Below are 15,308 nucleotides of genomic sequence, written 5' to 3' on the forward strand. Positions count from 1 at the left end.
CCACACTCTCAGGCCTGAACATCACGTCATTTGCCCAGCCATAAATAGCTGTGAATTAAACAGGCTGCGCTGCTTTTTTGGCTAATAGATATGTCCACTAGTGCTGCAGCTTTATCTTCATATCCCACTGGTGTTTGCATTGTAGATCAAGAGCTCCAGTTGGCTTTTTCTTTTTCTTTTTTTTTTTTCCAAGATTTAAAGAGCTGGCAGAACATTTATTCAGTTGTGCAACCTCCATTCAGAGCATTTCTCAGATCCTGGACATGGAGCTAATTTTTTGTCCTTTGACAGCTGCTGTAAATCAATAAGGCAGTTGGAGGTCACTTGTAGTCAATCAGTAACCAGAGCTGGCAAAGGGGAAAACACTAAATATTTGGTATAAAAACACAGGCTCTAAACTTGAAGTTCTCACTCAGGGTGACATTTTCACAGCCGTGCCTTCAGAAACCTGACTCCATCCAGCCTCGGGGTAGATACCCAGCCTGGCCATGGTCTTTTCCTGGTAATTAGCTACATGGAGAATTTCACAGCACGTGCACACCAGAGGAATTGCGGCAAACCTGGGCGCACGGTGCTTCAGGTGCAGGAAGTGTGTCTTGTAGTGCAAGGTGCTAGTGCGGTGCCAGCTGAATTACTCCTTTCTGCAGGAAATCATTATGTGCTGGTTGAAGCCACGTGTGACCCTCGTCACAGCCACCGCCCCCAGGAACCGAGACCCATGGCCAGGCGGTAATTCTCACAGGGGTCCCTAATTGTCTTTGAAACAACTGGGACCTAAGCTCTTTGAATACTTTTGCCATCTGAATCATATTCCAATGGCATCATCATCTTTGCTCCTAGTTCTGGAGCAGTTCCTGCAGTGAGAACACACTTGGTTTCCTCTTCCCTTTGACCTCAGCTGCTCTGGGCTGTGCGGTGGCGCAGGATCGCACCTCTGAGCAATCACCCGGGCATCTCTCCACGCGTGCTGACACGGGGCCCTCGTGCCCTGCACCACCGGCTGGGAGATGCATCAGACCCCACCTGTAATCTGGACGTGCAGAAGCTTCACACCAGCATTTATTTTGCTGGTGTTTTGTCCCCTGTGAACAGAGCTGGGCAGTGCAGACAGTTTGCACAATACCCAATGACTCATTTTCAGCTCCATCTGCTGGATGGTTTCCATTGAGCTCTAGCTGCAGGGTTTGCAGATTCACGTGTTGCACTATTCGTCGTCACTTGGGACTGGGAGATGGACATGCCATGCTGGTGCCAGGAGCTCTGCGCTCTCCTCCTGCCTCCACAGAAGTGTCTGTCACATCTGTCCCTGAGCCCTGGGGAGGTTTTGCGGTCTCAGACCTGGCTAACGTGGGTCTGTTCCCTTGCTGCTTCCTGGACCACTGTCTGTGGGAAATGCTACTTTGTTGGTGTCCACATGCAGAGCAGAGCTTTGACAGTGGCCGGTGGCCACGGCCGCATGGCTTTGGAGATGACATCCTTCCTCCAGCTCTGCCTTGGAGCCTCAGACAGGCGCTCGTGCTCTTCCCAGCTCGCTGCTGTGCGAGGAGGAGAATCAAGCAGGCTTTTCCCTTGCTCTCACTCCTTTCAAACATTTAATACAAACTTTAAATACTGGCATTTCCTTCCAGCTTTCTGACAGCCTTGAGAGATGCACCCCAGAGAGCAGGATGGAAAACTGAGTGCATGAGGAACATAAAAGGGATTTTCTGATCAGGAGCTGCATGCAAGTACCTATTAGCCTCACAAAGGCTTTAACGACATCCTTTAGTGCCTGGCCCTGTGTGTAGGCTTTCCTTGGGCTGGCTGACTGGTAAAACTTGAATTTTAGGCTTCTTAAGGGTTTAATAAGGGGCTGAACTCAAATAGTAGCTTTGAGTGGAGAGCTAAATTCTTCAGGGTCAGAAGGTGGAGAGGCTCGGGGGCAGGGTCAGTCCCGTGCCACGGGGAGCTGCGGTGCGACCAGCATGGCCAGGGACTGTTTCCCCTGCAAGCAGGTGAGGGGACAGCGGTGACACCGCTCCTTGGGGCAGCTGGGGTGTCCTGTGCACCCCAGGGAGCTCGCAGCACAGCTCGTCACTCCCACTGGTGCTGGTCACATCCAGTATTTGTCTTCTGTGGGTGACCTGTCACTGCAGGGCTGACTGTTGGCACCGAGCTGGTCCTGGCCAATGTACCCACCTGGCACTGCAGAAGCTGAGTAGATCAGCCTGATCCGTGGCAGAGAACGGACCATGTCCCCATGCGGGGCTGGTGTGGGACAGTGGCTGGATTTGATGCTCATCTGTGTGCCCTGCAGAGCCATCCTGCAGACACCGTGGGGCTCAGGAGCAGCCCGGCTCCATAAGTTTGGGCAGGAGTTACACCAGCATGGCCACACCGTGTCTGGGAGCTGGGCTGGCCTGTTCTGTGTCCCCTTATACTGCTCTGCACTGGAAAACTGATCCAAAACAACCCCCAGGATCCCTCATGCAAGTAAGTCCTCGCACACCAGCACTGCATGCCCGATTAAGCCAGGAGACACATTAACACCTTGCACAACCCTGGGTTGCAGATCACTTGTGTGCTCGCTTTGCTTTCAGTGTGTGCCTCATTCACAGGGCTTTCACCACGAGTAGAAGATGGCATTTTAGACCCCAGGCTTAAGCCCTGTAATGAGTTGGCTGGAAATGCAATGAATCATGTGCATTTTGCTCTCAGCTACATTTGCATCCCAGCTCTTCTGGAACAACCAGGTACGTGTCTTCCGAGTCACTCCCACACTTGAAAAATCCTTTAGCTTTTGGGAAAAAAAGAGCCATATAAAGCCAGCCTTTATTAAAGTTTCATCCTGCAATGCCTCAGTGTTAGAAGGTATGGCAAGAACAAGCCACTTCCCACGACTTGTTTGAAAAATGACAGATGAGCCATCAGAACAGCGGCAGTTGCCAGAGCCAGGGATGGTCCAGCGGAAGCGCTGACAGTGGGGCCGGCATCTCTCAGCTCCAGAAAATGGTCCTCACAAGAACATACAGAAATGTTATAGACCTTTATTTGGAGTTTATCTAATGTACATTTAGGAAAGGTGCAACAAAAGAAAACAAGCAGGTATTTTCTCGGCCAGCAAGTCTGGTCCAGGCTCCTCTCCCTCCCACACAGTTTCTTCTGAAATTATACAAGCAACCAGAGATTTAGATCCACTCCTGTTGCACTTCAGATTTAGACCAAGCCCAGATCGCTGGCAGAGGAGCCCAGTTCTCCACTGTGCTGTGGTCTCTGCCCATGGCTGGTGCCGAACCCACAACTGGCCCCACATCCAACATCGTTACCCTCGTCGTTATTCTCCCTCCCTGCAACTGCAAAATACTGAATGTGTGCATGGTTGGGAGCTTGGGAGGCTTGTAAGTCATGCTGAAGCCCAACTTCTGCCTATTTAACCACCTCCTCCCAGCCCTTACTGTTCCCAGCCCCAACGCACATCTGCAAGAGCAGCTGCATCCCAGCCCCGCAGCAAGTCCAGGGATGGCACCATGGGGTAACGCTCCCTGCGCCTTCCTTCCTTTCACCCAAATGCATCTTAACATCCGCCCAGCCTCGAACTGGCCTTTTGAAAGCCCTGGGCTTTCAATTAATTACTATTAATTAATATCTCGCTGAACCCATCGCACCAAGAGCGACAATCAGGCTCACCGTGCCACACTCGCCCCTCTTCCCCATAAAAACAGCGTGAGCCGAGGCAGGATTTGTCCAGGATCAGCCTTTTCTTTATTTAAGGATTTTTTACATAGGCAAATGTTACATTATTTTGGACACACAAATGATAAAATGATCAATCCTCTGTGTCTGCACGTGCTCACACCCACAGCCCGTGCTGTCTTCCTTAGAGTTTTTATTCATATGCTTATATACAGGGGCCTGGCAGAAAATGTTTTCCATGGTTTGAAAGAGTGCTCGAAAAGGGTAAAACTGAGAAATGCCTTTAAGGAACATCCACTTTGTGTGTCTGGGTCTGTGCATTTTGGTTTCAGAAGCTCTGTGTCTCTGCCATATGATCTGTAGAGTGTGCATTGCACTTTTCTACTTTGAATTTTGTTCTGACTCCTCTTAGTTTACTCTCTCACCTACAAACCCAGGATTTCTAATGAAAATCAGCAATATGTTGCTGCATATGCTCAGGTGTAAAGGATTTTCTAAAGCAAGACAACTGGCAGTACACTGCCGCCCTTCTGCATTGGACTTTGTGTGATAGAAATATATTGATTAAAACAAAAATAGGAACATGCAATGGAATGAGGGTGTTTGCTGACCTTGTTCTGATGACAGCAAAGTCATTTCAGGGTGAGTCTGTGCCTTGAGCTTTTACAGGGACCTGTTGCCCTGGACATAGGATCAAGGGAGTATTTTATCCAGTAGGGGTTGCAAGATAGGTAGTAGTTGACATTTAAAACCGAGGTACATTCCAAAGAAAACTGCTAGGAAAATTTCAATTAAAAGAAGCAAATTCATAATGCATAGATTGGTTAAATGTGCACAATTGTAAATACAGACAATAATTTACAGGCTTTTGTCTTGAAATATTAGTGCTGCTATAAGGAACCAAGAATGTGACTTACTTATAATGACTTACCATAGCATTTTCATACTGTAAAAGAGATAGATTAAGTTGACATTATATATTACTTAGCTGTGTACCAATTAGCTAAACAAATGCTACAAATTCCGTCATTTGTGATGGAAGCTACATAAAAATTGTATAATTACCGCAGTGAGTCATCTAGTTAAATGGCACTCCTATATGGATGAACTGATTGCAATGCCAGATTAATAGCCTTTTGCTGCTGTTTTACGTGCTTGCCAGAGACCACACTACATTGTTGCTAAGCATCATTAATGGATTAAAATAAGGGGTTTGCATAATTCCTACAGTGTATCTTCAAACAGCTTGTTTAGTTTGTGCACTAGCCTACTGCTTGTTAGCCCTACTTAACACACGGGTCTGGGAGGTTAATGCAATCCCAGGAACTCTTTCAAAAGCTCACAGGTTTTCTTGTGGATGACTTCGCGGAGCTTCCGCACGCGCCGGATGCTGGAGGTCCCCACAAAGCTGTCAGGCTGTAGGACAGCCATGCCGTTGTGGACATCTCCCATGATGATGAGCTGGCCATCCACTGTGGTCATGTTGGGACATGGGCAGCTCCAGTCCATGTTCAAAAGCGTGATTTCTAGCGGTTCCTTCCCCAGGAATTTTAATCCCATTTTTTCATCTTTGAGAATCTCCTCCACTGTCACCAGGGCATGTCCTGAGTCTTGGTCTTCGGTCAGCTCCGTTATACGGCCCAGGATAACAAAGTCGCTTTTGCAGAAGCTCGTCACCAGCTTCTGGCGAGGTTTGCAAGCTTTGCAGTGCGTGTTCTTTGGGAAAGGGCACATCTCTTCGCAGGCCTCCCGGCTCTCAAAGTTGTTCTCGTTGCCTCCACACCCACCATAAATGAAGGACTGGCACTGCTTGGTCAAGCTGTTATAGGCCCATCTGGGCTCGTAGGCTTTGCAGTGACCTTGGAGGGCTGGCAGGTTGCAGATGTTGATTGGGCCGTTCATGCACGTTAACATACAGTTCTCGTAGGTCTCAAAGTGGTTGAGGTTGCTGTTACAGTTCCCATAGATGAAAGTAAAGCAGTTGTTTTTCTTTGCATCATAGTACCACCTGGTCTGCTCTTCCCCACAGTCTTCGCTGTCTGGTTGCTTCAGGCACTCGTCGGTTGGAAAATGTGTTTTGTTTTGGGAAGCTTCTTTGGATGTGGGTTCTCCTTTGATGACTGACAAAGGGAAATCAGCCCTGAGAAGGCCACCGCTGTTTCTGGCCGTGCACGTGTAGATGCCTGCGTCTTGGAGCTGGGTGTTGTAGATGACTAGCTGGGCGATGTTGGTGACCACGACGTTCCCTCTGACGTGATTTGGCTTCATAATGACTTTCTCTTTCCCATCGACCTGCTTCTCCCACGTGATTTCTGGCTTGGGTCTCCCTGTAACATCACAGAGGAAGCTGACGGTCTCTCCCACGTAGACCGACTGATGGATGGGGTTGTTCACCAGAGCAGGCGGCAAGATATCGACGACCGTTGTCTCAGAATACGCAGTAGTGGGGCGAGCTGTTGTTTCTGGTGGGATAGGGCTGGTGTTTGGCCAGGTAAGATGGTACCTACAGGTGACCACATTCAGTGTAATGCCTTTGATGCAAGCTTCTGCATCCATGTAGCACTTGTTGTAGTAGGTGAGGCCATCGGAGGCGCAGGTGAAGCTCGGCTCCTTCTCACACCTGTCCTTGCACTTGCAGACGGGTTGTCCGTCCCAGATGTCACACTCTGATCCTTGCTGGATGCACATGAAGCGGTCACAAGTTGCTTCTTTGGGCATTCCCACCGGCCCTTTTTTCCCCTTGACGTCCATGTACCGAGCCGCCACGCAGCTCTTCGTTCCACAGACATTGGGGCAGCACTTCTCAAAGGTCTCACACTCCTGGGGAGAAAGAAACAACCCAATCATTACCAGGGACAGAGTAAAGTCCGTTTTAGATACCCAGAAAGCCCAGAAAATTTCAAGGTGTTCGCTACGGGGACCTGGTCTGCCACAGATACCTGCGGTCTGAAACTCAGTGTCCTACCGTCAATGAGTAGAAACATCGCTCCAGCATCTCCCAAGAGGTGTCTAAACACATCAGGCTTTCTGAAGTGCTTCAAGAGGACACTCTCAAGAAGGAAACTGTATTTCTGTCTCTTAAACACTAACATCATCGTAAGTCTTTCCTAGAGTCACATGGACTTCTTGACTACTGAACCAACAACCCCCCTTCTGCGCCCTCCGAAATGCCTGAGGACAAGCCCTGAGAAACAAGGGCGGATGGAAAGTCTTATCATATGGCTGTAGGCAGTAATCCTTCTTATTTTCCACAGAAGTATGTAAAGTATTATTTGAATTCCCTGAGACTCACAGCCTACTCTTGGAGGTGGAACTGCCAAGGATTTGTAATTGTTCACATTGTAGAGGAAATAATAGAGTATCTCAAAAGTAAGGAAATTCTTGCTCCAAAAATAATTTTTCTATGGTATTTAGAAAAACAAAACCAAAACAGCTCATTATGGCTTCTCTGTCCTATTTTAGTCCTACTTTCAAATGCAGCATCGCTCTTCTAGTGATTTATTACACTCTGTCTCAGCTACAGTCAGCTCTAAATTGTGGTTAATTTTAGCAGAATTTTCATCTTCTGTGCAGAAAAGACATTTGATATGTGTGGTCACAGCTGCTGTGTTGTTCTGGATTACTTTAAGGGACCATGAACACTGCTACCATGCAGACGACAGGGCACACTTCCACCCTGCGTTAAGCCTCCACAACCCCCCTGAAATCCAGCGTCTTTCTCTCTAAGTGAGAACAAAATGTTTTTTAAGCTAACAAACTAAATCGCTTCCCCTGAGCCCAATATCCTTTCCTTATTGGGAAAAAGATGACCTAATAACATAACTCTTTCCCCATTTCCCGCGGCACAATACGAGGTTTCAGAAGCCAAGTTAGAAACCAGGACGGGGAACGGTTTCAGCTGGGGGTGAGGACCGTGGCATTAGCAAAGCCAGTGGCACAGCCCTTGGCTGTTCGGAGGCCACTCGAGGTCCCAGGACCTTCTGTCACAAGGCAAAAGTGAATATTTTTAGCCAGTGGCTTCTGGCTTTCAGCTTTTGACCAGTAAATTATTAAAACAGCTTCCTCTGCTGCTGCTGCTGGGGTTTTGCAACGGGTTTGATATTCATTGCTGCACACCTGGGAGGTGAAACAAAGGGGGCTTACGTGGAAACGGCAGAAGTAAAAACAGCACGTTCTTTCCTGACACATGGGATCCATCTGAGCAAATCTCTTTGTCTGCTTGGTGTCCAGCCTTTTTCTCTATCCTCCCCCCTCCCCGCTTTCAGCATTGCAGAAACAACCAGGCTACAGAACATAAACCCAATGACTGTTTTCAGCGTGGTACGTGTTGCTGTCAGCCTGGTTTGGGCTGCAGGAGCTTTGCATGATGTAAGAGGCAGGACGAGCAGGTATTTTCGGCTGCCAGCTTGAGCTGGTGGTGCTGACAGGTTGAAAAATGAATTTGAGGGTTGTAAGCTAAGCACATTTTGAGCTGGGAGCATCACAGAGAACATCTGCCTGGCCATTTTCACCATGCCCCTGTTTTGCACTCCAAGCACGCTTTGTGTTTCAAGTTCAGCAAAGGCTGATGCTTTGTATGTTAAATCAAACGATTTCATAAATGATTCCTCCCAGGAATATAGAGCACTGATGATGGCCCCCACCAACAAAGAACATGGTGACACTGCTAAAATACCGTGGATTGGCCCCAAGGCATGCTGAGTTCTGGAGTATCAAATTCGGACTTTTCTTTTGACAAGAAAGCAGGGAAAAAGATCAAACAGAGCGAGTGTTGTACCCACATTGCCATAAGTGGCAGCTGCCACACATCTCCCCACTTAGCTGATAACTCATCAAATCTTTTCTATTTTCTATAGGTCATGGGTCAATTACATACGTGTGCTGACTGCACCAAGTCCTGCGTGGCACCAGCACCTTTCTATCCGGTATAGAAACAGGCTGCGGCACAAACAAGCCCACCAACAAAGCCCATCAGAGAGATAAAAACGTCCATCACTCACCAGATCGGCTTCGCACTCCCTCTTGCAAGTGCTCTGCGCGTCTACCCACAGGTTGGGGTTCATGTCGTTGGGGCAGATGCCAGCGTGCGAGTAGCGGATGGGAGGCAGAGCTCTTCCTTGCAGAGAGACCTCCAGGAGCAAGAGGACACTGCTCTTCCCCAGCAAGATCCACATCCACCGGGTGAACAGCACCAACAACATCTCAGAACTTCTCCTGGGCAATGGCGGGGACCGAGCTGGAGGTAGTTCTTGTTTGCTTGGGGTTGCTTTTTGTTTGGTTGTTTGTTTGGTAAGCCTTAAATTTTTGAGGAACCCAAATGCACCTGACTTCTGTAAAAACTTCAGCGAGCTCCTCTGCTGCCTCTGTTGATAGCACAGTTTGGTCTGGACCTCATTGGATTAAAGGTCCTAGGAAGTTACCCCCTTATTTTAAAAGAAATGCTAATAGTCTGAGCAGTTAGCTCTATTTATACCCTGCCTCTGTTAACAAGTCAGAAAAAGTAAACTTGATTTCTTTGACAGGCACACGCTTCCTATGTCCTGGTGGCAGTCAGACAGATTTGTTGCAAGAAAAAAAAGCTGGAAAGAGTTTAAAAGGCTGGAACTGGCACGGTGGGACCCCTGCATGTTTCTGAATGCAGGGAGGCCTTCTTAACCCCTTTAGACCTAAAGTACTTCCCTATGCTAAGAATGGCATTTACTTCTGAAAGAGTGCTTGTCTAACTCACCCGCACCCGCGGTCAGGGGATTTCCCCACGGCAAGGGGCTACACAATCACTTGCTAAAAGGAACGAGTAATAGGATTGAAGCAATTAAAGCTAGAATATCATATTTTAACAAAGGAAGTAGGGAAGAAATGATTTATTTAAAGTTAGGGTAGACAAAGCAGTATGGCTTCAAAACTTCTCCTGGGCTTTCTCCAGGCTTTTTTCTTTCTTTGGTGGGGAGATTTCCAGGATGTTGGGTTTAACGCTGCCCTCAAGCCCCACCAGCAAATGTTAAAAGTGTCCCTGAATTCCTGCACATTTCCCGCTGTACAGTGCATTGCTGACCCCTTTAACAGCGCCAACAAAAAAATAGTAGAAGTTCAACTCTATGGAAACCTGCATAAAGGAATGTACAGCATTTTTGCATTGGGGGGGCAGGGGAGAAATGCAGTCAAGCTGAGTTCCTCGTTCCCTGCTTGTTACAGCAAAGGGCTGATCCTGCTCGTGCTGAACACGTGCCAAAATCCAGAGACCAGCAGCAGGACTCAGAGCTGCTCAGCACCTTCCAGGATTAAAGCCTTTGGGCTGAGTTCTAGGCTGGCTGGGATGGATCCTGCCCGGCGCTGGGAGCCTCCTGGCAGCACCAGGTGAGTTTGCATCCCATGTGGGGTTCAGCAGGGCTGGACCGGCAGCTTTGGGAGGAGGGAAGAACACTACGAACCTGACAGATCCCAGCACAATCAACCCTTACTTTAATATAGTAAAGTTTTTCCCTTGGGTTTGTTAAACCGGGTTGTTTTTCATGGCTGACTTTGGACCTAATTCTCCTCTTAGTGATGGTTGCTGCCAACCAGTATAAGCAGCAGTGAACTGGGCCACCGTGCAGGCGATGCCCCAGGCCATGGGGCTCCTGCTGCTCCCCTGGGGCAAGGCAGGAGAGCACAGTGACCTGCGGGTGTTTCCTGAGAATCGCCTCCAAAAGAAAGCAGAGCAACCTGGAGCCGATACGCCCTTGGCTGTGGCAATTCTGTGGCAACCCGGGCTTATAAAAAGAGCCTCTAGCAGTTTTGATTTGTGTGACCACATTAACGATACGCACGGCATTTGAATTTCATATGACACTCGGAGAGAAGTTGTCCAAATTAGCTATTTATAAGGAGCGAAGTCAACCACCAGGCAGCAGTTTGCAGTTGATTTATTCTCTCTGAAACTTTAGAAACCTGCATGACACTTGTACAAAGTGCGGCTGTGCGCAAAATGTTTTATTCAATACTTGTTTACAAAGACAAACGCAGCACCCTGTGATGCCTTAAAAAGCCAACCGAAAAATGACACATTCCCGAGAGGTACTTAAAATTCTTACAGCTCTATTAACAACAAAATCACATGTATTAGTGGTTCTGTTGACTAAACAAAGACACTTTATATTGTAAAACTGACTATGGATAAGCTTTGAAACCAGCCGTACGTGGGTCGCGAAGCGTGCGGGTGTCCTGGGGCTGGAGGAGCCGCTGTGATGAATGTGGGGGTCTCAGCCCAACAGCTGCTGTACATGCAGGGAATTTCCCATCGCTCCATGGCGTTGCCACCATGTAGCTGTGGTAAAGTCATACTCTCCTGCCATCCTGAGACTTTTCAGGCTGTCTTACCCACTTACCCACTGGGCTAGAGGTGGGGAACTGGTTGGTGCTTTTCCAGCCTCCATCTCCTTGTGCACTTTGGCCATGCTTAGCCAGAGTGTGGGCCCACCAGAGGCGAGATCCCTTCCAAGGAGGAAGGAATAACACTATCTTGTTTTTTTCCCCCTCCCAGACTGAGGATCCCCTTTCCCAGAGGCACATTTCAGTGGCGGGGGAGCAAAGTGGCGGCTCTGAAGAATCAGGCCCTGGTTGGCATCAGACAGATGGAGCCGTCGTCTGCTTTGCTGAGTCCTCCATCCAGAGGGAGATTCTCCAGGGACAGGTAAGTCCCATCACAGCTTTCTGTTTTCAGCCCCCAGGTACAGTGTTCAGTGTGCAATGGCCAGGACGGTGAAGCTCGGGAGGTGACAGGTTAATGAGCCCAGCTGTTGTTAATGAGCCGAGCTGTTAACGAGCTTGGCTGAAGGAGCAATTGCAGGGGACATGCAACTCAGCTGATGTAATTGTGTCCCTACTGCAGATCAGTGAGGCCGTTCAAGAAAAGGCTGTTTGAACGGCTGAATTTGATGTATTGTCACCCCAAACACTGAGCCAGTGCTTGGCACCACAGAGAGGGGCAGGGACATCCCATAGGAGCTTGGGAAAAAGGGCAAAGCAATTATCATTAATGACAATGGTGGTTTTGTTGGGTCACTGTACTTACGTTATAAATGAGGCACAGGAAACTTGTGTTAACTGAGAAATCGGGCTTTCAGCAAAACTTTTGCATAGGAAGTCTTTTAGGGAATCAAATCCTGGCCTAATCCAAAGAAAACCAGACAGACGCTATGTCCCTCCGACTGCCATTGCTCCAGGAACAAGGAGTGCTCAGCCCCACGAAGGATCAGTCCCTTGGCCACCTGAACACAGGCGGGAAAGGGAGGAAAACAGCTCCATAAATCTCGCGGTGAATGCAGACAGGCAGGTCCTGAGGGCAGGGGAGGCAACGAGGACTCTGAATAACCCTCGACAGCTGCTCCGTCCCTGCCAGGACATCCCAGACACGCTGTGACACGGCCTGAGGGACACAGCCAGGAGAGGACTCCACTATGCGGGTTGGCCTGGGGACAGCAGGGACCTTGGCTGTCCCAGCACAGACAGCCCAGCTCTGCCTAATGCCCTCAGTGTCTCCCTGGTTTCACCAAGGGCTGTTATCTCTCCTGGTTTAAATTCATTGAGCTCCACTGACCTCCAAGTCTCTGACCAGGCACTCCAGAACACCACCAGCTAACGCCAGGTGTGAATCAGGATCCTTGTCAAGGTCCCTGGGCATATTTTTTTCTGCTCTACCTTGTTTATAAAGCATTGTGCATTTTTCTTTTGTACAAGACATAAATAATCCTTATGCTCCATTTTTATAAACAAATCTATTATGATTGCCAACTTTATGGCTTATCGTGTCTCACTCGTGTCAGATACTGATGTGATAAAGATCTTCCCAAATGAGTTCAAGCCATGAAAGGAATCCCGCTACTACCCCAAAATCCCCCTTTCTGATCAAGGTATCAACCTCAGTCTTTTGCCTGGGGAGTCAGGATGAGCTTTCTCTGGATCTCAGAGGGACAAGCCCGAGCCCTGATGGCACAAAGCAACATCCCAGATCTGCTCCCGGCAGCAGGGACACGTGGTCTCTGACCAGCCCGTGCTCCAGAGATGTCCATCTGCCACTAGTCCACAGTCCAGAAAAGCCCTCCTAGGATGCCCAGAGTCCTGGTTAGGGCTGTTGATCTGGAATTGGCTTAACTATTGCGTGTTTTGTAAATGATTTCTTAGCCCTTTTTCTTACACTTGCCAAGCTCCTATGAGATGTCCCTGCCCTTCTCTGCTGTCCCAAGTGTTGGCCAGTGTTTGGTGTGACCCTTTCTAACCGAGGAGGGAAAGGGAGTTCTCTGGGGCACAGGAAAGCAGAATTGTGTTTTGTTTTGTTTTGTTTTCTTAAACCACTGTTAAAGTGACAGCAAACACTTGTATTTATTGGGCAAAATGAGCAATCCTCATCTGGAGTTACTCAGCGGATGGGGGATTGATTTGCTGGTTTTATTGTTATTAACTGTCACCCTGCGATGCTAAACCTCCCATCCCCTTCCAGATTTGCCCTCTCGTGCTGTCTGGGCCTGTTGCCGCTCGCAGCCGGTTTTGCCAACACAAACACAAACCTCCCCTCTGTGATTCACCGCTGCCGGGGGGGATCTCGCTCACCAGAACATCCAGAGCCCCAGCACAAGGGCTCGGGGATGTGCTGGGGTGCAATGGCTGCCTCTCCTGGACCTCTTCTGCCTTTAAGCTTAGCTTAAAGCAAAGACTCTAGTCCTTGAGACATCCTTCCTCCACCACACAGGGCAGCTGGGCACAACAGGACCTGGTACTGGCTCCCTGCACCAGCCAAGCCACTAAAACCTGCCTGTTTCCCAAACCAGGGCACTAAAACCTGCCTGTTCCTCAAACCAGGGCACTGAAACCTGCCCTGCCTGCAGGACCCTGATCACAGAAGCAGCCCCAAGGACATGCTCTTCTTCACCCCCACCATCATCATTCACACTCCTTAAGCGGCTCCTTGCCACTGCGCAGATGAAAATGCAATGCCTGAAAAGTTAAGTACATTTAAAACCCTCTGCCTCATTTAGAAAGTAACGATGTTCCAGTCTGCATGTAAAGCTCGCTGCACTTAAAGCTGATAGCCTGACATCCCAGAGGGAGCATCCCTTGGAGCACAGCTGCCAGACGCTTGCCTTGAGCAGTAACGTTGCTTCCAGATCCACACAGAAATGCAGATTATGCCTCTGGACCTCGGCTTTAGCTTGCTTTGGGCTCCAAATTTTCCCCTTTGAGCAATGCCCTGCTCCCTCGAATCTCAGCAGGACCTGCTCAGGGTCTGGGCTGTGGGGGACAGAGGAACACCCAACCTGGGCCTTATTTTTATGGCCATTTGTATGTATAATTAGCACTGCAAGCATATTTCAGTTTCGCCCTAGTTAAGATTTTTGTCAGGGTTCCCTGGAAGCGCCCATAACTAACAAGTGCTTCTGAAATAACCCGTCGGAGCAGATAACGGCGTGTACGGGCGGGAATCGGGGGCATGTTTAGAGCAGTGATTGCTCACCAAAATGAGCCGCTGTTTATGTGCATTCCGCCTCACGCGCAGATGCTCAGTAAGCAGAAATTAATGTAGTTAGACAAAAGGGCTCAGTTTGGGGGAGAAAAATCAATAATGTCAGGGAGTTTATTACAGGGTTATGGGCCACCTGCTAGAACTCAGCATTAGACCTGCGTTACGTTGTGTTTCGGCGAGAGCTGATGGCATTGCACTCAGACGAGGCTAGCGCCAGAATTATTATTTTATGCCTTGGCAGATGGCTTCTGCTCAGGGGTTTTATCTTTGAGTGCAGACATATGACTAATCATCATTTGCTTTCTCTTTCTCTGCTAACGTAAGCCGGGCAGGAAGCAATTGCCAGTTTGATGATGGTTCGTTTTTGCCAGGTTTATTCTGTCTGAAACATCACAGCAAGATGCAAAGAGGGTACAAAGGAAGATAATCAGGCAGTTATCAGTGAGATATGGGGGAAAGCTGGGCTCAGAGGCTTGACTTTCACTGGCCCAGCTCTTTCTCTTTTAGAGGCATCCCATAGACAATTTGAGGAGGCTGTGGAGTTGGTGTCTTTGGATTGTCGAGATTGCAAAGGTCAAATGTCGAGAGTGAATTCATTCTGTCTTGGAGCAGGAGGAGCCAGGTCACTTCCCAAAGTCCCTTCCAGCCTGATTCTGTCACCCTCAATGTGGAGCGAGACCTGCTCCAGCAGTTAAGCTGTGAGTCAGGGACATCCGAGATCTGTAGTGCAATGTGTCTAGTCAAGAAACAGAAACCACAGCTGCAGTGGCATCATTGTAGGGCCAGCACTTTTCATGTGAGGCCCTCTCAGGTACCTACAGTTTCTACCAACTTTTATAAGCCTTAATTCCCCGTGATTTCAGTGTGAAGGCATCATCTCTGTGTCACTCTGCACTGATCCTTTCAGGAAGTTTATGAACCTTTCAGTGGATGAGATCTGAGCTGAGGGTTTGTAAGGTGAGAGAAAACTGCTGCAGATTTGCCCGATTTTGTGCTTCGTTGTAAGACTTTACCCAAGCCGTTGAAGTCTGGAAGCCCTCGTTGTGGCTGGGAGCCTCTCCAGAAGATGCAGAATAGCTCCCAGTGATGGGCTTTTCATCAGGCAACGAGTGTTGGCTCCTCCAGACAACCTGGAAGTCCC

At 48.8% G+C, this 15,308-nt stretch overlaps 1 protein-coding gene across 2 annotated transcripts; it reads right to left on the reverse strand.

The window, feature by feature from the left end:
* Positions 1 to 3,718: 3,718 nt before the first annotated feature.
* WFIKKN2 (WAP, follistatin/kazal, immunoglobulin, kunitz and netrin domain containing 2) lies at positions 3,719 to 9,495 on the reverse strand. Of its 2 annotated transcripts, none has more exons than XM_005503104.4 (2): positions 8,673 to 9,495; positions 3,719 to 6,492 (listed from the first exon to the last, which is right to left on the reverse strand). In XM_005503104.4, exons 1-2 carry the CDS (start codon positions 8,871 to 8,873, stop codon positions 4,981 to 4,983), a joined length of 1,713 nt encoding a protein of 570 aa, XP_005503161.2. In that variant the 5' UTR covers positions 8,874 to 9,495; the 3' UTR covers positions 3,719 to 4,980. The 2 variants fall into 2 exon arrangements, with proteins under 2 accessions (XP_005503161.2, XP_021144345.2); XM_021288670.2 differs by lacking the exon at positions 8,673 to 9,495 and adding an exon at positions 6,612 to 6,729.
* Positions 9,496 to 15,308: the final 5,813 nt, after the last annotated feature.

Source organism: Columba livia, chromosome 18, assembly GCF_036013475.1.
Source record: "Columba livia isolate bColLiv1 breed racing homer chromosome 18, bColLiv1.pat.W.v2, whole genome shotgun sequence".
Classification (NCBI taxonomy): Eukaryota; Metazoa; Chordata; class Aves; order Columbiformes; family Columbidae; genus Columba; species Columba livia.

Excerpts from the sequence above, each read along its gene's own strand:
- WFIKKN2 (XM_005503104.4), bottom strand. The coding sequence starts at position 8,873 with ATGTTGTTGGTGCTGTTCACCCGGTGGATGTGGATCTTGCTGGGGAAG. Across the intron at positions 6,493-8,672 it reads GGGAGTGCGAAGCCGATCTG|GAGTGTGAGACCTTTGAGAA; the intron begins GTGAGTGATGGA and ends CTTTCTCCCCAG.